Raw genomic sequence first — 23,591 nt, 5'->3', positions numbered from 1 at the left:
CATCCAGCATTACTTCTTCTTGTGAACATTATTCTTGATGTAAAGTTGGACAAGATCACTAAGTCACTCCCATCCCATCTGATTTCTGGGGTTTTTTTCTATTTTTTTTCCATAATATTTTTTAAATTTAAGTGTAGTCCGTGGACTTTTCACTCTTCCTTAGGAAGGTTTCCTTGGAAAGGTGTGCACATCATCAGCTAGCAGGAATTACTTCATCTGTCATTTCATACATCTACGGGATTCTTCAGTTAACATCTTAATTGCAACTTAAAATACCTTGAAATAAATTCCTAAGACATTCCAAATGTTAGAATACTCTTAAGGCTGAATGTTAAACTTTGCTCTTAGTCATCATCAGTCTAAGCTTGTAATAGAGACTAAATATGGCAACTTTGGGCATGTCATTAATATTGATAATGGACTTAGGAATACAACAGTACATTGAATTATCTCTAGATAATGTTTCCCAAAGACTACAGAGAAGGATTATCTGAGGATGACATATTTAAAAATAACTATCATAAGATGCTTTTTAGGAATAACATCACCCACTGAAGAGGTGTTAGAATTTCAATTGCCATTATCCAGAATCCTGTCCAACTCAATATAAGCTATCAAACATTCTCTCTTCTTTTATGTTCTGCTATATTTATAGGTAGATGTTTCTTTTTAAGAAAAAAATATGTATGTTTAAAGAAAACAGTATTTTTTTCCTTGCAAGATTTTCAGTCTTCACAACTACTTTTGAACAGGCTAAAATATGTCCACAACTATTTTATCAAATAGTATGATTTATGCAATTCTAAGAACAAACAGAAAACTTTTAGTAGGTAAGTTACCTCCACTAGCAGCTAGTTACTTTAAATTACTTTTAACGTTTAATCTTTTTTACCTCAAAATAATATAGTTTCTTAATCTTGCATATAGAATGTGTAAAGTTTTGTTAAATGTTTCTATAGTTTTCTGAGCTTTACCTAATTTTAACTGCATGAACGTGAGAATTTTTAATCTCTGCAGTGTTCAGTATTTTGCATAAAATATTTGTTAAAATTGTTATAGAGGTATGGTAATTTAAATTATCCAGTTTATGCCTTAGCCTAGGTAAATAATATCAGCTTTATTAGACCACAGGGGGAAAAGGTTTGCGTTTCTGGATAGCGTGCTCATGCAAAATCAAGTTGGTGAAACAATGATTTAGCCATGCCATGAAGACTCAAACACTGGATATCAAATATCACTCTACCTATCTCTCTTTGACAGCTGGACTAGATGATCTTGAAGATCTCTTCCAACCTTGTTGATTCTGTGATTCTTCTTAGAGAAAGGGTATATCTAGATAAAGTTATTTCAATTCTGACATGAGCTTGTGTTATCTAACACATGGTGACTTATGAGCATTCAAAAGCCTGTGTACTCCAGATATCAGGTGTACTGTTTGGTTTAGTTTAAAACAGGAATCTGTTTTTTACATGTTGTTCTATATCCAGTACGTGATATGTACGTATGTAATGCAATAGGCTTCACTTACACTCATGGAAGTCCTACTCATGGTAGTACACCAAGACTAAAGCACTGCTTTATCCATAGTAATGGACTCACAGTACTCATAATAGTGTAAATATATCTAGTAAGCTGAAAATTTTCTGCACCCAAAATCTTGTCTACTGCTTCACCTATAAAATTTGTTCCCCTGTTTCGATAACAACATTGTTTATTTTATAGATCACTCATGTAGAAAGCAATGTCCATTACTAAAATGCAAGAATTCCTAACATACACAGAGCTGATCCTTCCTGCCCAATATATGGCCATGTTACATACCTCTTTGTCCTTCATGCTTTTTTGCCTCACTTGGCTGTAGGCATTCACAAGATTTGCTGCAATCACACCTCACCAACCCTGGCATCCTTTCCCTATTGAGAAGATCAGTGTGCATTTGAGAAATACATCATTCATCCAAATTACTTCACATTATTTATTTGAATTCAAGCTATTGAACTAGTAGTTTCGATTCCCTGAAGTGGAGTTGACACCTGCTTCCTACTTGGTCAATCCAAAGTTTCCATAAGTCACTTCAAATATCCCCAAGCTCGCTGTCTAGATCAATGACAACAAAACTAGCAAAATCTCAAAGCCTGCATCTCATCGCCTAGCTTTTAGTACAGTTCCACAATAATATTCCCACAAAATATCTCATTAGAAACTCATAAAATTTAAAGACATAATATCATGCTAATACATCCCTTTGTTATGAACTACTGTCATTTTAAACTTCATCTGACCAACTTTCTCCTCGACGTGTGATTTGTTTGGGGTGAACTTTAAAAGTATTAGTGTTAGGTGTTTGTCTAATGGAATTTTGAGCAACTTAAAAGCTTAACTCCCATATGGATCAATGCAACAATTAAAACCTGATGGGTTTTCCTAGAATGCTCAGTGCTTACACTGCATTTTGACATGCCAAACTATGGCTGAAGTCTGAGTTTTTTACTTGCCTTTTTTGACATGTAGAATGAAAACTACCCATGTGTAGGTACAGCAGTTACCTATGCAAAAATCACTGTTTCTATTCCCAAATTCTTTCATCTCCAAGCTTTACTCTTTGTCACTTATAATTCAGCTTTCACCCTACCCTAGCTGCTTTGGACTGCTGCAATTTTACTTTAGGTTACCTATGTTACTAGATTTAACTAACACATCATGACAGTGCTCATCTTCATTTTCCCTTGCAGATTTATACTTAGGCTACTTCAGGGCTTGTGAAGAGTTTTCAAATGCAAGAATTCTGCTTTTGTAATCTAAAGAGTATATAAATTCTCAGTCCATTTCTTTTATATTTGTACTGATTCAAAACTTTCACTCCAATTTTATTGATTTACATGTTGCTGCAGACAAGCATTTGTAACACTGACATTTGTTTTGTTTATACTAACCTCTTTTTCTCAGAAAAAGGAGGTCTGTTACTCTTTCTAATAGCACAGTTACTGCTGCTACCACACTTCCAGGTCCAAGCAGCCAACATAAGATGTAATGATTCATGCTATAGAAGTAGCTATTGAATCTGCACTAATTGTACTTTTGGTGTCAGGTTTATAGCAAGAACAAAACCAATCCCTGCTAATCAACAAAAGTGGACCTGGTAACTGCCAGACATAGGATATTCTTTGGAATTCATTTTTTGTGTATCACAGACATGTTTTAAAAACATAGTGATTTAAAATAAAGATTCTTCTTTTATTTTTCATTAATGTATTATGAAATAACCTTCTATATTTTAAACACAGATTCATATTTAGCAAATAATTTTGTATCTTTGGAAAAACATCAATTTGTTTACTAGAACTGTACCAGACAGACTGTGAATAGAGAAGAATAAGACTTCATGAAGTGTACCCACAAAGGTTTGCTTTTCAGGGTTGATATTACATGTAATTAGCCTGACATTTAATAAATTACATTTCTAGGAACTGCTAAAGCTGACTTAACAAGCAAACAGAACAACCTTTTTTGTTTGTTTAAGGAAGGTAGTAGCACTGCTGCACATTTTATGCAAAGTGATTTTGTCAGTACATGTTGAAAACATCTACATGCAAGAAATACTTGAAATAAAAATGCTCTCTGTTAACTGGACTTTCAGTTACTGTGCTGCCTGTTTAGCACAAACTCTGATAAGAGTTCCTGTAGAAAAGCTGGTATATACTTTGACTGAGCAGGGCCATACTGGAGTTGTAATAAATTTACCCTCTATTAAAGTTTTGTGTTTTTTCCAAGCATATTCCAAATCATAAACAATCTAGACAATTTTTCATTTTGATTAAAAAAGAAAAAAAAGAAAAACAAACAAACAAACAACCCCAAAAAATAAAACAAAAACCCCAAAACAAGCAATAAAAAAGCAGATCTGTTGAAATTATATGTCCTAAAAATTTTCCTAGATTTTAGAGTTTAATTTTACATTGGCAAGAAACTGTTTTGAAGAATCAAGAATGCACGTGTTAGCCTGGTTATCTAACCCAGAGGACAGGTTTGTTTACATGCAACACATTTCAAGGGCACTTAGAAAACCACAGTAATTCAAGAAATACATCCGAAATTTGGTCTCATTTCCTGCTTGCATTAAGAAGGAAATTAAGTGTTTATGTCATGATCCTCTCAGCAGCTTTATTTTTATGCATTAGAAACCTTGAAATGTCTTCCAAGTGCCTGTAATATCAGTCTCATTCACCCAGTTCAGCTGCTGGGTTAGCACACCCACACCTCACCAGGGAAGAGAATGGAGTCTTCAACCCGAATGGCAGGAATCTAATTATAAATATGGTTCCAATATAGGAGCTTTTTTCTTTCTTGTGATGGATTTTATTTCACTGGTTAAACATGGCTGAGGCAGATCTGCGAAGATATTCTGCTTAAAAAGAAATGTGAGCAAAACCACTGACTCTTTTTTTTCCCACACTGCCAGAGTTCAGTGATGACATGGTCTACCAAACTAAGCAGTGGCCCTGTCTTGAAAGAGTACACAAAAATTTGTTTGCGATCTGCAGTACATAATGTATGAAAGAAAGACAAAATGTGGAATGCTAGAATGAGTGAAATGGTATCAAATGTCCTATTTTCTATATTCTTAAGATTTTGGAACAAAGGAAACATTCCATTTTCTCTTTCATTATTCCCTTTACTAATTCCTTTTACAACCTAAAAGATGATAAGCTCTATAAACACGAAATAAAAATCACAGGGAAATTTTTTTTGCAAAAAAAATAAAATAAATCCTTGAAAGAGTGATGCTTTTCAAATACTTTTCTAAAAAAAAGAGAAAAACTTAATAAACTCAACAGTCCTTGGCTTACAGCACTCTTGAAAGAGTGGAAACATTAAACTTAAAAATAAATAAAGTTTTCAATTGCAGTGTACAACTAGTGTTCGCAAATAATGAAAATATTATAGAACAAAAAGGCTCACCTTCACCAAAGCAATACTGGATTTACAAACAAAATAGAGGTTAAATTAGCACACATCTGAACACCTTGATGGTCCCTGACTGTAGTTGCACTGGCACAGGGACACTGATAGAAGATGACCCTAAAATTTCCAGTTCAGAAAAGACACTGTGTCTTCACTGACACTCCTTGACATTTCCCCTGCTACACCTTGCAGGTCTCTTGTTGGTCCCTCTTACTTTCTCCCTCTGATCCCACATTTAATCTTCTCCCTTCAACTCCTTGTATAGCTGATCCCCTCCTAGCTGATCCAGCTCATTTCCAGCCTCCCAGCAATACCCTATTTCATGGCCTTTTTTTATTTCAGTCATATAAACCTTTCCACTAAAGAACTCACTTTCTGCCCACAAGGCACTTCCATAGGCCTATTTTATTGTAGTGAAAATGCAAACAACAGGGAAAAGAATCTTGTACACACATGAATGAATTATGCTCCCTCAGAAAAAGCCCTTTGAACTGCAGTTTCTCTCCCTTCTTCCCCAGCTCTTATCAACGTGGGTTATTTTTCAAAAGTATTTTCACAGCAGCTCTTCATTGAAGTGAATGGCACTGCTTTTAGACCTCGGTATTTGTGCAGTAATTATTATTGTTCAGCCCTGTGTTTAATAGGCAAGTGAGAGGACTACTAAAAATATAGCAGCCCTCATAAAGATTGCCTACAAATTCCTTCAGAAATACATACAAAGCTGCAGTCCCAAACAAACCCCGTTCCATTCAGCAAAGCTTTTCTGTTCAACTGTAATGCAAAAATACGAGATGAAGAAGAAATAATATTGGGTCAGAAGAAACAGGGGAAAGAAAAAAGACTCTAGTTCAAACAACTGTGGTCTTGGTTGGGAGGCCAAAAGTCTGTTTTATCACTTCTGCAAACTGTTCTCTTTTTTTTTTTTTCAATTGCTTCAAAACCAAGATAACTCTAATTTGCTCTAAACAGCTTTTGATTTTATCAACAAAACATCAAAGGGCCTGAGCAATATCTAGTGTGAATATCTTTCATAAAGGTCAAATTGTTTTCCTGTCTTAGAAAGTGAAATCTCCTCACCCTTTTTTATTTTATGGTTCAAGCTGCATTTGAAAATGCACCATTTATTTGCAGTCCTACAACTCTTTCTTCTCCTCTCCTTCCTAATCTTCTTTCCAGCTAATACTGTCCTTTATGAAATGAAACAATTTAGATGTTTTCCCACGAAAAAGCCTCATCAGTTCTGTATCTTCATGTTACTAAATAAGTATGGGTTTTTTTCTGATAGACGTGTGACCATGCACTGTGATGAATCAAGTAAGAAAAATAAACTGTTCCAGAGTTTCCAGTTGTAGAAAGAAAGTGAGTTATCATAAAATGTAACCCCCACAAATTATGCTAAATTTTTGGAAATTACACATGTGATAGTGTTAATTACCAGTAGCCTAACCATTTTATTGAAAACCATTAATTGAAAAACAGTTATGCTGGAATCTAAAAAGGATAACATCTCTTCATCTGACACAATTTGTTTCTTTTTGAAAGAAAAAATAGCCATTTCTCTTACAAAATAAGAAAAAGCAGACAGGAGTAATGTGATTGTTTCTTAAAAACCCATTTATATTGAAGATCAAAATTGAATCCCAGCCTTGATTTTTTCCATTCTAAACAGGTGTGACTAACTACAGATCACCTAAAATGGTGATAGAAAAGGGAATCGGAGCTAGACTTATGCTTCTGCTGAGGATCAGCAACTAGTCAATGTCCCTTTATAGAGGAAAAAGGGGTGCAGATCTTTTCACACTGAATGGACTCAAGAGAAAGAGTGATGCTGCAATCTCTGTATTTAGTAATGAGCCCAAGCAGCGTGCTAAGACCTCCAACTTCTGGCATTCCTTCAGCTCTGAAAATCAGATTTTTAAAACCATTCAGCTGTCCTAGATAAAGCAGTACCATCCAACATTTGGCCTTTCAGTTTCTGGCCTCTATTGTACCAAGCCTTTAATTCAGAAAACAGATTTCTTATTGACATCATCTGTTAAGTCAGGGCAGGAAAACTGACTTTCATTGCAAAAGCTAATTTTCATCAAGGCATTCAGAAGTGCTATTATTTCACATAGGACCTATCTGTAGAAACTATAGGTTTGGCACATGTTTATAGCTATATGGATTTTGGGATTCTTTTTTCTTTCCAGTACCAGATCTGTCACAGCCTAACTAGGAAAGTACATATACTACATACAGTACATACTTGTCCTGTACATACAGTGGACAAGCTGAATCAGGCCTTGTTGGCCAGAATGAGCCATTCTGGAGAGAACAGTATTACCTTATTGAGTCAGGCCACAGATGAGTGGTCTTGCAAGTGTTTCCAGCATGGCATTATTTTTTCAAAGTATAAATCAGATGCCTTATTTGAAGCACTTCGCTCAACACTGAGATATCCTCACCCATGATTTTCCATGAATGGGCAACAGGACTGTTGTTACTAGACCTTACCATCAAAATTGGTCAGTGATTTTCCTTTACAAGGCTCTGTTTTCAGCTACTTAAAGAAATTGCAACTATTGAAGCTGATGTTTTCTTTGCTGAGCACATGCTTCTTTAAACAAACCAACAAACCCAACCAAACGAAATAAAAAAAAATCAAAAACCTCAAAACAGACTACTAGAGAAAACTAAATTCTAACTTGTCTCCTTGTATTTTGCTAGAAAATCATTATTCTGTATGACAGAAATAGAGGTGGGAAACAGAATAAAAAAGCTGAACTAAGTTCAAACCAGTGTCTGATTATGACTCATCTCTGTTCATGAATAAGGATGAACCAAGTCAATGCAAGGTTTCTGGCATTACTTCCTTATCATCAAATATGTTTGATTTCTCATGTATTTGTCATCAGCTCCTTTGGCTTAGATTGTTTTTGGCTGATAGAGATAAGTTAGACCCTTGATCTAAGTCACATCTTGAGCTGTCTCACTCACTGAAAGAGAAATATTCTACATTCTATCACCTCTACATGCAGAATAATTTATAGCATAAAATAAAGAAAAAAAAATCCAACTTCTAAGTTTTGTTCAAAAGATTTTGCTGAGAGCAAGAGGAATGAAAAATGGGCCCCAGGTCAACCTGCAAGACCCTTAGGCCCCTGCAAGCCACAAGTGACTACCAGAGGAAAAGAATCAGGGCTTCTCCATAGTTTACTTGGACAAGCGTTAATCTTGTCTGGTTCCTCTGCATCCTGTTACTCATATGAGCTTTATTAAAAGAAAAAAGTGGGTAGAAGACAGCAAAAGAAGTCCTTTACTCTTTTTCCCTCAGTCTCTCCTCAGCCTCAAGAAGGCCATGTAAATACAGTAAGAAACTATGTTAATAAGTTCGCAGTACATTCTTCTTGTTATGAATGTTTAAAAAAAAGGCAGGTTAATAATTCTTTGGCATTAACAAATAAAGAGATTATAACCATTCTGTACTATCAATAAAGGGCCTGTATCAACTGTGCTGTATCTGTAAGCAAAATAGATCAGTAGATCCTAGGAATTATATCTATTTTTATGCATGTATAGTGATAAACACATAAATATTGCTATCAACATAAAAGAATTGGTATTTGTCCACAGCCATAAAGCTTTTCCCTCATATTTTTAATTGAATTAATTATTTAGCTTTTTTTAACAGTGTATCAAGCCTCTACTACAAGAGGAATGACAATACTCATCACTTAATATGCAGTCTAGAATCAAATAAATACAACTAAATCTGTACAAACTTTTACAAAATTAGTTTTTGTTCTCAGAAGATAAGGAAAAAGCTCTGGTACTCTTACTTTGCAAGACAGCTGGACTAATGTCATTTGCTAAAAATATTCTAGAATAAATCCTGACATTTTTAATCAAAGAAATTACTTTTTTTTTTTTACTGAAGACTTAGGTATTCAGTTAGTTTGACAGTTGGTTCAATATGTTTTGAGGAATATTGGCACTAATCATTGAATGAATTATTAAAAACATATTTTTCTTGCACATTCCTAGCCATTTTCACCACTATTTATCAGTTCCTAGTTCATAATGATAAAATCCACTAAGCCCAAGGAAAGAATCCTTTTACTTCAAAAAGAGGGATAACATGCCATTTGTGTTCCTTTAGTATATTAAAAATAATAACATTTTTACACATGCATGGACTCAGAAGCTTTAAAACCATTAAATAGCAGATTTGAAAAACACTTTTTCTTTGAAATCAACGCTTTTGCAGATACTGTGAGGACATAATTATAAGGCTTTTTTATAAAGATATGTAACAAACATCATCTCACAGCTCAGCTGATGCTCAGCTTCAACTTTCTCTACCTATAGTACAAATGGTAGTACCAATCAAGGGGACAGTCATTTTGACCCAAGTAGGAGATTATCACAAACTAAAGCCAACTGTGTCCTTTGAAAAGGACAGTTCCAATTTTTTTGTAAGATTGTCTCACATTTTTTCTGTTCCTCTGAACGGCACTACAGCTCCCGGTGACTCCACAGAGGTTTCTCCTCTTCATCGAATACACCAACGTGCACAGCATGAGTGGTGGGAGCAGGATATCCAGCCTTGCTGGCCAGCAGATCTGGACCAGATAGGAAAGAAAAGCAATCCTGTGCTGAATAGACTGTAACAGATTGCTTCCCCCTGTAAGGAACGAGGGACCAAAGCACAAGCCTTAATTGAGAGCTAGCTCCCTGCCTGATCTAATCTGGGGGTGGACAACTATAGGCTGTCGCTGAGGCAAGTTGTCATGCTGAAATTTAATCCTAAAGAACAATAAAATGCAGGTTTTCGGAGCCTTTCTTTGCCTTTTAAAACATTATTTACAAAAACACATTGTGGATACAGTCTAAACATTCCAGTTCATTCAGACACTAGTACCCTATTGATAGTAGCTTAGATCAGTTCTTTTTTGTCTGTTTGCAGGATAATTTAGGTTTCGAAATGTTCAAAAGACCTAAACAGAAGGCACAGCAAGACAGAACGGATGTTAACTCATTCTCAATACCTGATGGTTTCAGAATCCATTGGCTATTCACAGCCTTACATTTCCTTACACTAAAATTATAGAGTGCAGAGAAAAGGGAAGATCAAAGCAGACAGATCAGTTTGCTGCTAGCAACAGCCTATCTGGGGACTTTTAAGTGCAGTAGATTAAGAAAATGTTTAGTGGCTATCATGATTCAGAGCCCAGTTAAGTCTGTAAAAGCCCCAAGAAGCGTCTTTGGCAAACACATTTTTATTATTGTTTCTGTTTATCAAGGAAAGCTTGGGTCAGATAAGTGTCTTATTTTCGCAAGAATCAGCTATTGTTATCTATTTCTCAGTGACCTTTGCCTGAAACAGATGGATCTGAGTAAGTTCCTTAGGTCTCAAAAGCATTAAGTCTCCAATTTTGCATCAGGAGCTTTTACTGCAAATCTCTTTTCAGCCACAATATTTTTAGTTAATTTCCATGGAAGAAGAGGAGTTCAGGATCTTGGCTGTCCCTTATACTGCAGCAGCTTAGGTCGGTGAAAAGCTAAATACAAGCTAAATTCAAGATTCAAGCAGTAAATGCTGGCAAGGGAAGACTCAGCTGAGGGTTACAAGATCCATCCTGAAAAATGGAGGTGTCAAACAAAGAAGGCTATAGCAGGATTAGGGTGACTGTTTGGCAGCAGAAACAAATTGGGACAGGAGGCAGGACAGAGGGATACATATCCAAGAGTCAGCATCAAGAACCAAGGCTGGAGCAGATAGGAACAGGTGTTAGGTCTGAGGATCACAGACCAGAACCATACCATCAGCTAAGCTTTAAACCCAGTACCTAAATCCCTGGAGAACAGCCTATGGCCAGGTGATCTGACTGCTTTTGGATTGCCCAAGTAGAGAAGTAAGGTTTAGGATGGGGTTGGTGCATGCTAGAATTGCTTGAGACCACAACGGTGCTGTCAGTCAGACAAGACCTTGGTACATGCTCATTTATACAAAGAAAATGTGTCATATCTCACAGAAAAAGACACGTTGTACTTTGGGTTTGAAAGACACAGCACAAAGATTTCAAGTAAGCTAGCAAAGCTTAGTCAGTAGGAGGGGATTGGGAGATACATACAGTGTTGCCTCTGAGCTACATGGATTTACAAAAAAAAAGTCTGACTTTAAAAAAATAATATACATATTAATTTGTGTAGCATCAGTGTTATAAACCTTTTGAAGTTTTGTAGAACATTAGAAAGAATACACTCAACATGAGGAATTCTATAAAAATATCTCTCCCACCAAAAACTCAAGATAATTTTTTTTCTGATACTCACTATAGGTTAATAATATTCTATTTATTCTCTATACAAGAACAGAATTTACTTCTCTTTATCTTTGTGTGTGATCTGAAACCTAGGAATACCACACGGTCCAGAAAAAGCGCAGAGTAAGTCCAAGGATCTGCTTTATAAAAATAAAAACAAAGACAAATATCAATTCAAAATATGTTTTTAAACACTTAAAAGTCAAAATTAACCACTGGAATAAACACTAGGTTTTGGGTTGGGGACTTTTTAATGTCAGCATCTTTAAATTCTAAATTAGCTGTTCTAAATGTGCTTAAAGTTATTACAATCTAAAAACTGCTTTGTGATAATAGAAAATAAATTGGTGACTTCACTCTAGTTATTCACAGACTGACTTCTGTCATTGTGACTGTAATTTTCTGCCACTCATGTTGGCATTGTGGGTATGGAAGTCAAAAAATGTAAGTAAACAAACATTTTCTATGGTAGCGCTGCAAAACACCCATTTATTCATTTTGGTAAAGAGCTGTGGGCAAGTGGCATTGCCTACAGATATGCTGTAGATTTTATGTGAATAATGGGTGTCAGTGAGACAAGGAGAATTACTTTTGTAAAGCTTCATTCTCTTCTGGATCAGTGGGAGCAAGTTGGTCTGGCTTTTGCTTCTCCATAGCCATGCCAATCTGTCTCCTCATCTGTTCACTTGCTGTTCTGTGGAGTAATTCTGTCAGTTCCAGATGTTTCATTTATTTTACCATTAAAATAATGTGGTGCGTAGCTGTCGCATGAAGCAATTTTCAGAAATAAAAGTATATTCTGTTTGAAAAATCAATTACTGAGAACTACTCAGTGAGTACCGGTTTGTGAGTACCAGTCCCATATTTGCTGAATTTTAATTCAGTCGTGGACATTGTGCTTTTGGGCTCCATTAAATCTGTAAATACATTTATAATAACATAAATAAGTTTATCTAACATGTTTTAACCTAGCTGCTTGACTGTGGTTAATTTTGCATAATGCTGGACACATAACACATTCTCATTCCAGGGAATGAGTTTGCTTCCATGGGCAGTTTTTAGAACTGTTGCAAAGTAACTAGGAGCCACAGGAGACTCCATGCTATAAGCACATCTTAGTTTCAGCTCTAGCTTGGCAATAAACCACTGAGAATTGCAATAGTCAACAGTACCACAAAGTGCTTTTAAAACTGGAGCAATTTTTTTCCCACACCTGCTGTGAAACCATGCTCACAAGAACCCAGATATTATCAAAAGTTAACAGGAAATTCGTGGAAAGGAAATCATTATCACGACCCAGGTATGCAGTTGAGCTTGGTTTTTAACTATGGCATCTTGTAAAGAACATATTTTTTATCCTGTTTTATTAATTGAATAGCCAAAATTGTGTTCATGAAGATGTAGGATACATTATGTATGGAAGGTTACTAGAGGCTTATCAGGGTTCACCAGTGTTAAAGGCATTTAACCTTTTGCTTACCCCAATATTTTGTGACACCCACCAAGAACAGTTCCCCCCCTGAAGCATGGTACCAAATTCTGTTCATTACTGCGATAGGTACACTTCCCAAACCAAAATCCAGATTATATGCCTTAGCTTTAAGTCTCTCATGTCCTTTTATAAGGTACTCCAGAAGTGGCCAGGAGGCTGATCTTAGGTTGTTCATGAATTCCAAGTGAGAGGGAAAGGTTACATGAGACATTCAGGCTGAAAAAGGTTACACTGAAAGCAACATCAGATGAATCCACAAGTATAGGTATAGCTGGGGTTTTTTTCTTTGGGAGTGTCACCACTGGAACCTTACATGAATTCACATGGATTTTGGAAGACTATATGAGCGTTCCTGGAATTCTTGAAGAACCTTAAGCACCTTATACAAGAGAAGGCAAAGAAGAAATTCCAAATAGATTTTTCCATTGATTTTGAGTTTAGGCTTCATGTTCATGTGCTACTGATGATGGTGGGGCACTATCAATTTTATTTTCAGCCAGGTCTCTGCACCTCAGTAGATATATACCACTGCAGTGGATTGCCTGTGCCCTTAAACCAGCTTGGCAACATGTTTGTGTTATTACCTTCACTTACAAAACATGTAAGAAGGTGAAAATGCAACCGCAGGTGTGCGAGACTGTAACAGGAACTCGCAAGGATTTTCAGTGAATGGAGCTATAGCTCAAAAAAAGCTGTCACAAAGGTGCAGGCAAATTCAACAGAATCAAAAAAGAAGCCCAAAGATTCAGGATTATAAACCTCAATGAAAATATAGTTGCATGCAGTTGTCCTCCCCTACTGCTTTTTCTGCATTTTAGTGGTCATCTTTGTTACTCCCTACTTCCTCCCCTCAGTATGATTCCACTTCTCTTGTCTATCTAGGTTCACATGAGAAGTGGGTGATGGTGAGGGGATACCAAACAGTAGAAATCCTTCAAAATCATCAAATAAATATTTTAGTAAATTTATTGAGGTTTGAGCTTTTGGGATGGATGGAATCAGGGGCAAATGAAAGGTCTTTCATAAACTAAAATGTTCTCTTCCTTTGAGAACGTGTGGAAAGAATCAGTGAAGCTTTCTGAGAGAGCTAAAATGTTTTCTCTGAGCAGCCATTTTGTTGTGCTTACACAAGGCAAATATAATTACCCTGCTAAACAGATAAAATAAGTCTCTAAAACCACACACTTAGACTTCTATATTCCCCTACTGATATTTTAATCTCAAATTGAAATTGAAAATGTTCCACTAAGAATGTTCCTTCAAGCGTCAGAATTCAGATGATAAAAGGGAGTTTTTGTCAACCGTTTTGAAGCATTACCAAGAAGGTGTTTGAAATGGTAATAAGGATATTTGAGAAATCTTTAGAATTATCAAAAGCATAAAAGCAACTTGGTTCGCAAAGTATCGTCCGAGACTGTCAATAAGTATCCATAAAAGTATCCATAATGTGTTAGAGTGTGCTCCATTGCTCATGTGGGTGGGGGGGCATGTGTTCATACACATAGTCTCATCAGAGCACATGGGCTGCAGCCTTGAGTAAACAGATGCCAGGACAGAGCTGTATAGCCCAGGTCTATGCAGATTCCCAAGAAATGGTGCTACCACAAGGGAGAAATGTGCCACAAAACAATTACCTCACGCTGAACAAAGAGAAAAGCTGGTTTTTGGGAGTAGAACTGGGTCAGATCTTCAGCTGCTGTAAATTATCACCACCTTGCTTAGGACAAGAGAACAAAATATCTTGCTTTTTTTTTCTATATGGTAGGTTATTTCATATAGGCAAATTACATATCCTGAAAAATTATGTATGTGGGTTTTGATTTTTTTTTTAAATTTACATTCCAATAGTGTTTTATCACATTTCAGTCATGTTTTAGTTTAGGAATAGGGCCTGACCAGAGATCACAGAATGTAGATATGAGTTTGGCCACTAAAATCAATGAGAAAAAAACCCTGGAGTTTAGACTAAAAAGTTTATACATATAAAAAGGAAGGATCAATTCCTCTTCCTGTAAGAATGTAAGTCTTTAAAGTGTGTCACTGTCAAGATAGCTCACCCTGCATTTTTCAGTAACATCTTGGGAATAATCTATGTATTGAAGAAACAACAGTGAACTCCATAAAAATAAATTTAAACAAGCAAGCAAGCAGAACTAGATTTTGTAAAACTTTATAATTTCTGAAAGAATTTAGAGTGAGGAATATACAGTGAATACAACACATAACCTGTAAAAAGGCAGTCAGTTCCTTATTTGGTTTTGAGAGAAAAAACTATTAGTAGTCCAGCCAATTATTCCAAGTCTTACCTGAAAGACAAGTTCTCCTCTTTCTCATTCTCCAAAGCGCTGCTCACAGAGTTGATCCCAGACAACTACTTATTCTCTCTATGAAAAAGGCAGATGATATGACAAAGATCTAAAATACATTTATTCCTAGACATATAAGCATTGCCAGTTCAAGAGAGACACCAAGACATCGTGTTTTTCTACAAGAGTATGAGAAATTTCTCAGAAAAACAATGAACACATGCACATGGTTCAAACAGGCATCTTCTCCAATGTCACTCTGCATTTAATTTTGGACTCCAAAGAATTATGCCAGTGGACCACACACTCCACATAGGTCTGTTTTATATTCACTAGCACGGAGAAAACTAAACCACTTTTAAGCATCAAAATTGCTTTAGAAAAGATCTTATTAGGAATGTATGCATTCAGCAATTGTTTTAGAAGTACCAAAGACAACAAAAACATTCAACAGCCTTCAAATATGTGCACTATAAGCACCACTTCTTTCCCATCACTTCAGAAGCTTTCCTTAAACAACAAAATTATTCCCTCTTACTTCTCATTTACTTCCCCAAATGAATATATTCTAACTTTAACAATGTTTTACATCTTGTACTGTGTTGACACCACAGATAGATGAATTTGGAAGCTTTCTGTTCCTTTTAGTATCCACATAATCATGCCACAAGTACAATTTAGGTGGGGTAAAACTGAAGACACTCATTCCTCCAAGCCCCATCATACCAGTTCAGCACACTGCCAAAATAGATCTTTATTTAAGCTTCTCTCTTGCAAACACTCATATTTGTAAGAGACATAAAAAATACTGGGAAGAAAACAAATAAAACCCCTAAATTTCAGTAAAATGAAGTGGCATACAAGTGTGATCTGTAATTTGAAAGTAAAACATATATTCCTCTTTTGCATTCAAAATGTGTAAATGTTTATTTAACACAGATAATAGTTTGTTTAGTTTCAGTGTTATCAGTAAATTCACATTCCACAGGGGAAGTTAGACAGGCTGCATATTTTTCATCTCCTTATGTCAGATATTTCCTTAGGTTTTCAAACTCTTTTAAACAGAATTACCCTAAGCCCATTCTTGTAAGAGTTGTACAATCTTCAGTCTCTTTGTTCTTGGGATTATTAACATGTTATTAGCTCCTCAATCAACAGAGAATTTTCCTTGGAGACTTTGAATTTCAAATGTGGAAATCAAGTAGAAAACTTTTGTCTTTGGCATTAACCTTTCAAGATTTCTTTATGTATCATCAAGTACATGGAAAGGCTTTACAGGATATCCAGAACTTCTCCAGCATACAGTACTCCACTGTTCCAAATACCAGATACACATCTTTTATGAGAAGACTTAATATTAGCATTAATCCTTTGGCTTTTCCATCTGACACTGTCTTTCCTCTTCACATGCAAGTGTGCAACATCTCTCTCACATTTTGGCACTTTCATTTCACACCCCACAGTTTTATTAGGATTTTGAGCTCCAAAAAATAATTCATTTATGTGCTATACATAGAAGACCCAAAAATTTGAGTATACTGTGTAAAGATGTAGGGCAAGGTATGATGGAGTACAGTCAGACACAGATAATTTTCCTGAAAATTGGCTACTATCCTTGCCTTGTGTCTGGGCAGCAGAACCAACAGTCCTGCCAGACTGCAGACTCACCTCTGACAATTTGCGCGTTGCATCTTTTGTCCAACGATCAACCGTTCTGATGTTGATACTCAAGGTATGCTGACAGATGATGACCAAAATTCCACCAAGACTATTTGTAAGAGTTTTTTCAGGAATTTCTCTTATATAGCCTCTATAAAAATACATGTTAGCATAAGTACAAGCAAGAATGGTTACAGGCTTCCACTGCTAAATTCTTTTCAGCCACCTCCTAAAGAAGGGTTGTTTTAAGTCATGACTGGTCCCTGGGATCTGCTCTCTCCCTTTCTCACTATATATTTCCAAGCCAGCCTTTTATTCACCTCTGTTGCTTCTCCCCTTCTATATCTCTTCTCCCCCCAGCCAGCCATCATAATAGCTGAAAAAATAATAATAATAATAATAATAATAATAATAATATTCTATGCAAGAATATGTAAAGGTGTTCAGACCCAGAAACATCATTGTCTCTAAATGAAAGTAGAAAGGAAGGATTTGGTCATGACTTGTAGTCAAAACAAAAAAAAACAGCATATCAGTTACCTTTGAAAATATAGTGCAAGCTCAAAACAAACATGTACGGCTCTGATAAAAGTAGGTCTGTTTCTGCAGCATTGCTGCTGTTCTGCTCAATGAAATATTGAATAACATTAATTCTCTTGCTTCTTGCAAAGTGCAGGGACCCTACTCTCTAAAAGTACAACCATTTAGCAGCCCGAAGCATTAGCCAAGACCAACGCTAAGGCAGAGCATGAAGTCATAAACATGCACAGATGTTACTGTTTGAAAACATTAAAGAACTACTGAAGTTCCTCAGCACATCCCAAGTAGTGTTGATTTCAGCAGTAATGACTCATAAGGGAAGAAGACACTACTGAAATTACATGCCTGGGACACATTTCTTTGCCGCTTACATTTAGAAAAAAACAACAGTGTCTTTAGAAAATTCTCAATGGGGAGGAGAGCATTCTGAAAATGAATAAATATGCTTGCTTGTATTTATGCAGTAAAACAAATACAATCCTAATGCATTACACATTTCTGATGATTTCATGGAAGGCTCAGGAGATCTAATTTCACAAGTATCTAAAAAGGTTAGTGCTGAAGGTTATGGGAAGTTATGAAACTGATTATTTTAGGGAAAATTTTATTTAATAGAATTTGGGTAGTTTTATAAACATAGCAAGGAAAAGGAGACTACTCACATATTCTGTGCCAGTCCTGCTCTGATGAATAATTGCATTAGGTCTACTGAAATATTCAGTTAGGTGAGCGAACACGCTCAGGAGGTCTTATTTTTTTAGAAGTCACTGAACTTTTTCTGAGTTCACTTTAGTAGCAGCTCAAGCCTATTCCACCATGTGGAAAAAGGGATTTCACGATAAGCATGAAAATTAACCACAGTGTGCTAATATGGTTATGCTCATACTGCCCTTTCTGTAGCTTTCTTACACTTGTATTACAGAAGAAAGGGGTCTCAAATTAAGAAAATTTTAAGAGATGCAACCCAATAACTCTCTTCAGTTTGGCAAGTATAATTCAGGATTTCAGAAAGCTTTCTTTAGGGAAGAAAGTACAATCTCTGAGAGCATCTTGGTCCATTATCTCCTAGAAAACTGTAATTTTAACTGAGGCAGAATAGAGCTAATATTGTCCATTTTGCATTTTTACCAGTACGAGAATAAAGACACACAAAAAAAGAGATAATTTAAGCTACTGCTGTATTTCTAACTCAAGGAATAGGGTACCAAAACTGGAAGAAAGTATGAGTTCATGAAAATAAACATTTCAGAATTTTTTCCCCTTTTTTTTTGTTGTTCAGCAATCCTGTTCTTCCCTTTTCTCTGTTGTTTAGGGATTCTCTTTGTAGAAACAAATTTGCCTCAGGCACTGTCTCTCCAGAAACGCTCTAAATGTCTCTTATTCCCAGAGAGAACTACTTAACCACCCAGTAAGACAGCAAATATCAGATACCTTCGTTGTGCACAGACTTAGCTAACTAAATGAACTAGTGCAAGTTCCATGTCACCTTTTACAAAGGGATCACTTAAGCATTCAACTACATATCACAGTACCAGTGTCCTCTACCTACCATTATTTGCTGTGGTTTGACTCCAGATAGATATCTAAATTTAGTTAAACACATTTTGTTTTCATTATCTATCTAAATATGGAGATGAATACTTGTAGAGAAGTTGGTTTGATTCAGAGTATTTGAAATGAGGTGCAATCCACCAAAGGGAGATGGGTAGAAAAAAGAGTGCAGTTTTGCTAGTGTTTGTTATTCATAAACCAAGCTACACATGCTTACAGAGCATGAAGATTATGACGTACTCATCAGATGAATAAAAATATTAATGGACATGGAAAAGTACCAGTGTCAAGTCACAGGAGAAAGTGGCCTCATGATATAAAAGGGGGTATAAAGTACTGAATTTCCTCATGTTTAGAAACTTCCATGTGAAAGGAAAAAACCTTTCACCTTCTTGGTCCACTGTGGTCTGTGGAGATAGGTAGATGCAAGCCTTGTAAAATTTTGACAGGTTTCCCAGGGAATGCAGAGCTGACCGTTAAAGAAAGTGGTCTTTCAGGTAACTTGTTCAATATTTTTTCTAACCAAAAATCTTGCTGAAGAACTCCTATGACTGGCCTTTCCAAAACCTTTTCTGTCCCAAGTGTTGGCATTATTTTCTAAAAGAGAAGAGTCTGAGTTGAGTCCCAGCTGCAACAAGGCACAAAAAATTGCTGGGAAGAAATGGACCTGTTCCATTTCTGTTGATAAAGTGAATATATATGTTATTAAGGTGATTATGGTTTTTAATTATTTCTTTTACAATGAGTCGTCTCCAATCTTCTGATATCGAATAAGATAACAATGAAACAGCTATCTCAGAAATGCCACAAGTCCAACAGTGGCATTATGAAAAGAAACTGCATCAACTTTTTATTCTTTTGATTTCCACTTCAGAGAAATTGTTGATTTTGTTGAATGACAATCATTAGCTTGTTTGTAAGGAAAATTTATGAAAAAGGAAAATTAATAAATTCAGCTGCAATGTTCAGATTTTGAAGCTTCTTCTGCTACAAAATTTTTATTTATAGGCTAAGAGCCCAAATATGAAAGTCTTTGGCAAGAACTCATCCATCTTTTACCCAGAACTTTGAGATTAGATTTTACACCTATTTAGCAGCTGGTCACTTAGCATTGGCCTGTTTTATGCAAATAGTCTTCCATTTAAATAACAGTCATTTCCATTTATTAGAGTAATTCAATTTCCTAAGGACTATCTAATAATACAGCTGCCCCATTATGCTATGGATGAATGTCGTCCAATAGTTGTAATTATATTTTAAATATGTTAATGCTGTTTAGTATTCTATCACACCTGTGGCACGATCAGTAGCTCGCAGATACGAAGTACAGAAACCCCTGTCTTATCTAGAGAACATACAGTGTAGGTCCCTATTCTAACAAGGGCCACTGTATTGGTGCATTTTGTAATGCTCATGTAGGTAAAATTACCAGAGCTTTAATGAAGAAAAGCTTAATTGACAATCATTTTACACCCATTATCTATAGGTAGTTCAACAGAGGTGAATTACTGTAGTATTTGCACAGTATTTTAGAGAGTCCTTCTTCCATCTAAACTCTGAGCCTGGTTTTGCTGCAGGCTGTTATACCACAAAAGAGGGGTGCATTCACAAGGCCTCAATTACTCTTATCAGTAGGAGAAAATGTCCTATGGATCTTTTATAACCAAGCTTGTCTGAGACCTTCCTCCAGAGCTTTATCCTTAATCGGGTTTTGTCGTAGGCTCCTCAAAGCTTGTGATTTCCTCTCCCACCAACACTCTGTTGTTCAAGATGCAGTGAGAGAGCCTTTTCACTCTCCCATTGACTTCATCCCTTTGAAGGGGTCACATTCCTTCCTTTATCCTTTCCTTGGTGCCCAGCTGAAAATCTTTTCAATGGTCAGAAACAACATTGTCTTCTGCTTAGTAACTTAGAACTGCTGGTGATATTTACACTTAGGAGCTTTTTGGCTTACTGATGTCAAATCTGTAGAATTGTGTAAATTGGGAGAATCATGTGAGTTTTCAAGTATTTTAATATAAATTGCCATAACACTACACTCTCTGGAGAAGTCAGCTTGCAGTTACTTGGCTGTACGTGCTAAACACAGCAAGTAGTAATACTTTAAATATTTAAATACTATGAAGGGCTTTGTTCTTCATAAGTCAAGAGAATATATTCTAAAAGTATTTTCTGTATCCTGTGCTAGTCGCTTTCCAAACTTGTGTACAGATGCAACCCCAAATTCAAAGAACTTACAATCAAAGAAAAACAATATGAAATAAGAGGGAAAAGGAAGAAAATGCAGCTATCCTCAACCCTAAACACTATGAACTAATTATTTTTGTGAGACATTTAATTTGACACCAGCTTTAGAAGGGATGTGCAAAAGGGAGAAGTTTCCTATGTAGCTCGTCTCAAGAAGCATATGATCTTGTCAGGCACAGGAGAGGCACAAATACAGCACTTATCAAATTTGTTTTCATTAAAGAGGGTTAGAGAGCACCAGTGATGTAGTAGAGGTAAAAACACATAGGACAAAAGTAGAGCTGTGGAAGAAACTCAAAGATAATGAACAGAAACAATGTAATTTAGAAAGAAGGAAAGAGACAGCTAAAGAACTGAAAGGGTATGATAGACAATATGGACAATCTGGAGAGATACACAACCTGGGGAAAGGAAAGCTGGAGACAGGAATACCACCAAAGTGGGTGATGAGAAGCAAGATTGATAGTTACAGAAGATGGGTCAGAAATAAGTCATCAATATAAAATGGCAGTGGATGAAGTGCAGAGGGAATGCCCTTTAGGGACAGACAGAAAGCCCCGGCACACTCAGTGTGAAGAACAAGGCACTGAAAGAGATGCTGTAGAACTAAGCAGAGGGGTAGGGCAGAAAAACAGAAGAATGTTTCAGCAAACTCTGTGAAGGCTAATATTTTGAAAGGAAAAATTGAATTGAAAGTGCCAGTGGAATGAAGAAAATAAAGGAGGAGAAAAAAGTGAAAGACATTCCAAGCAATTCCAATATTTGACTAGCTAAGAGGAGTTTCAGTAAAGTGTTGAGACTAAAAGTTGACTAGAAGTGACCCGAGGTGTATTTACAGAAATTAAGCAAATGCTTATATCTGCAGAGCCAATGAATTTAGATTTCTAAAGAGATGGATCGGTGGAAATTATTGAAGGGAAACTTGCTTGCAGCTTGAGGTATTGTGTATAAATAGGTAATTATGTGGGTCATAGCATCCATAAATTATTTAATCTGATTGAATCACTCTTTACAGTATATGTTTCTATGGAAAACAATGTCATCTATTTAATTCTAATCATCTACCTGTAGAAAAAATTATCTGTGAATGCATTGTCACTTCACCTTGTAAGCACCTACTATATCATGCTTCTCTCCCTCATTTCTATGTTTACTCACATAACTTTGTTTTGTTGATTACAGATAAAAAATTATCACCAAAGCGGTGCCTGCATGAAAAACCAATGAGCAATTTGATAAAGAATGATTTATCTCTTCTTCTTACAGCTGCCTATACATTTGAACTTATTCGTGAGCACTAGCTCCATAAGGAAATGTTGCAGTTGAGTAAATAACTCCTTCCTCTCCCATCATTAGCAGGAAGACAAGTCCCATTAACTCCAGAAGAAAACAGAGATAGATAAACCCAAATATTTTTTAAGATCCTACCACTCAAAGAATTGGAAAATCATGTGACTCTAGCTTACAAAATAGAGAGGTACAACAGACCTAAAAAATTTTGCACAGGCCATTAAATCCAATTTATACTTGATGCTGACCTTCTCAGCTCAGACCATACTGTCACACTCCTACAGCACAGCTCAGCTGGCCAGGTTCCTGCCTTCTCTTCATCATTGCCACACACATAATTTTGAGCTGGTTTAACTCCCGGAGCCCGCGTGACACAGGTCCAGGTGAACACTGACATGGACACAAAGCACACAGGTCTGGGCAGTGGGAAGGAGAAGGGACCGCAGCATCTCTGCCTTAGATCAGCTTACTCTATTTTGGATCTGCTTCAACAGCAACAGACCAACAAGGAGACAAAGGTGCCACCATCCCCATAACCAGAACACCCGACACCATTTTCTAGTTTCAAATTTCGTCCTTCACAGTCCAGCAGAGACATTATAATGCACCAATCTTCTGCAAGCTTAGAATAAACTGCTGTTTTAAAATTTAAATAATATTTTGGAGCTTATATCCTACTATTAGAAAAAAGAATTGGGAAATGTGGCTTTCTTATCTTCCTCAAAAGTTTAATTGATTTTATGGAAATGGAGGATTGTACCTTGAGCACTCTGGCTGCAAGCTTTAGAGTTTTTTCTTGAGAGAGGAAAATTAGTTAATATACTGCACTTACATGACTGTAAAGCATTTGGTTTATTTCCACATTCTGAGCTACCGTATTCTTGCTGATTTCTTGGAGTGAGGGTTGGATAGTATTATATACAATGGCTGAAATAGTATTTGAATGATTAAGGTTTGTTTTTAAAATTATAAATTTGTTATTATTCACAGTTGTTATAAATATATTTTACATTCCTCTTCAGCTATATAGGAGTCTATAGGAAGGCCTCTCCAATAACAGTATTTTGAATATGTATGAGCCAGTATTGAAGCCTTAAGTACTAAGTATCATTTTCAATGTTCTGGAAGAAAATACAAAGCGATTGCTGGTAAAACTTGAAGAGCATGCAAAAATTGATGGAGTGGCAAGTAATAAGGCAAATGTTCTATAGAATGACCCGTCTTGATTGGTTTGGT

General features: G+C 36.1%; 1 protein-coding gene across 1 annotated transcript in view; it reads right to left on the bottom strand.

Moving 5' to 3' along the window:
* IQCM (IQ motif containing M) overlaps window positions 1-22,953 on the bottom strand; it is a 75,329-nt gene extending 52,376 nt beyond the window's left edge. Inside the window, 7 exon segments of the mRNA XM_051790140.1 lie at window positions 11,330-11,407; window positions 16,345-16,574; window positions 16,737-16,878; window positions 19,200-19,255; window positions 19,257-19,361; window positions 19,363-19,446; window positions 22,858-22,953. Of these exon segments, the coding sequence (XP_051646100.1) occupies window positions 11,330-11,407; window positions 16,345-16,574; window positions 16,737-16,878; window positions 19,200-19,255; window positions 19,257-19,361; window positions 19,363-19,446; window positions 22,858-22,953 (791 nt within the window).
* Between the last annotated feature and the right edge of the window lie 638 nt (window positions 22,954-23,591).

This window comes from Manacus candei, unplaced genomic scaffold (assembly GCF_025592945.1).
Source record: "Manacus candei isolate 608988 ecotype Guabito, Panama unplaced genomic scaffold, ASM2559294v1 h1tg000028l, whole genome shotgun sequence".
NCBI classification, from domain to species: Eukaryota; Metazoa; Chordata; class Aves; order Passeriformes; family Pipridae; genus Manacus; species Manacus candei.
This window is presented reverse-complemented; position numbering and strand designations above follow the sequence as displayed.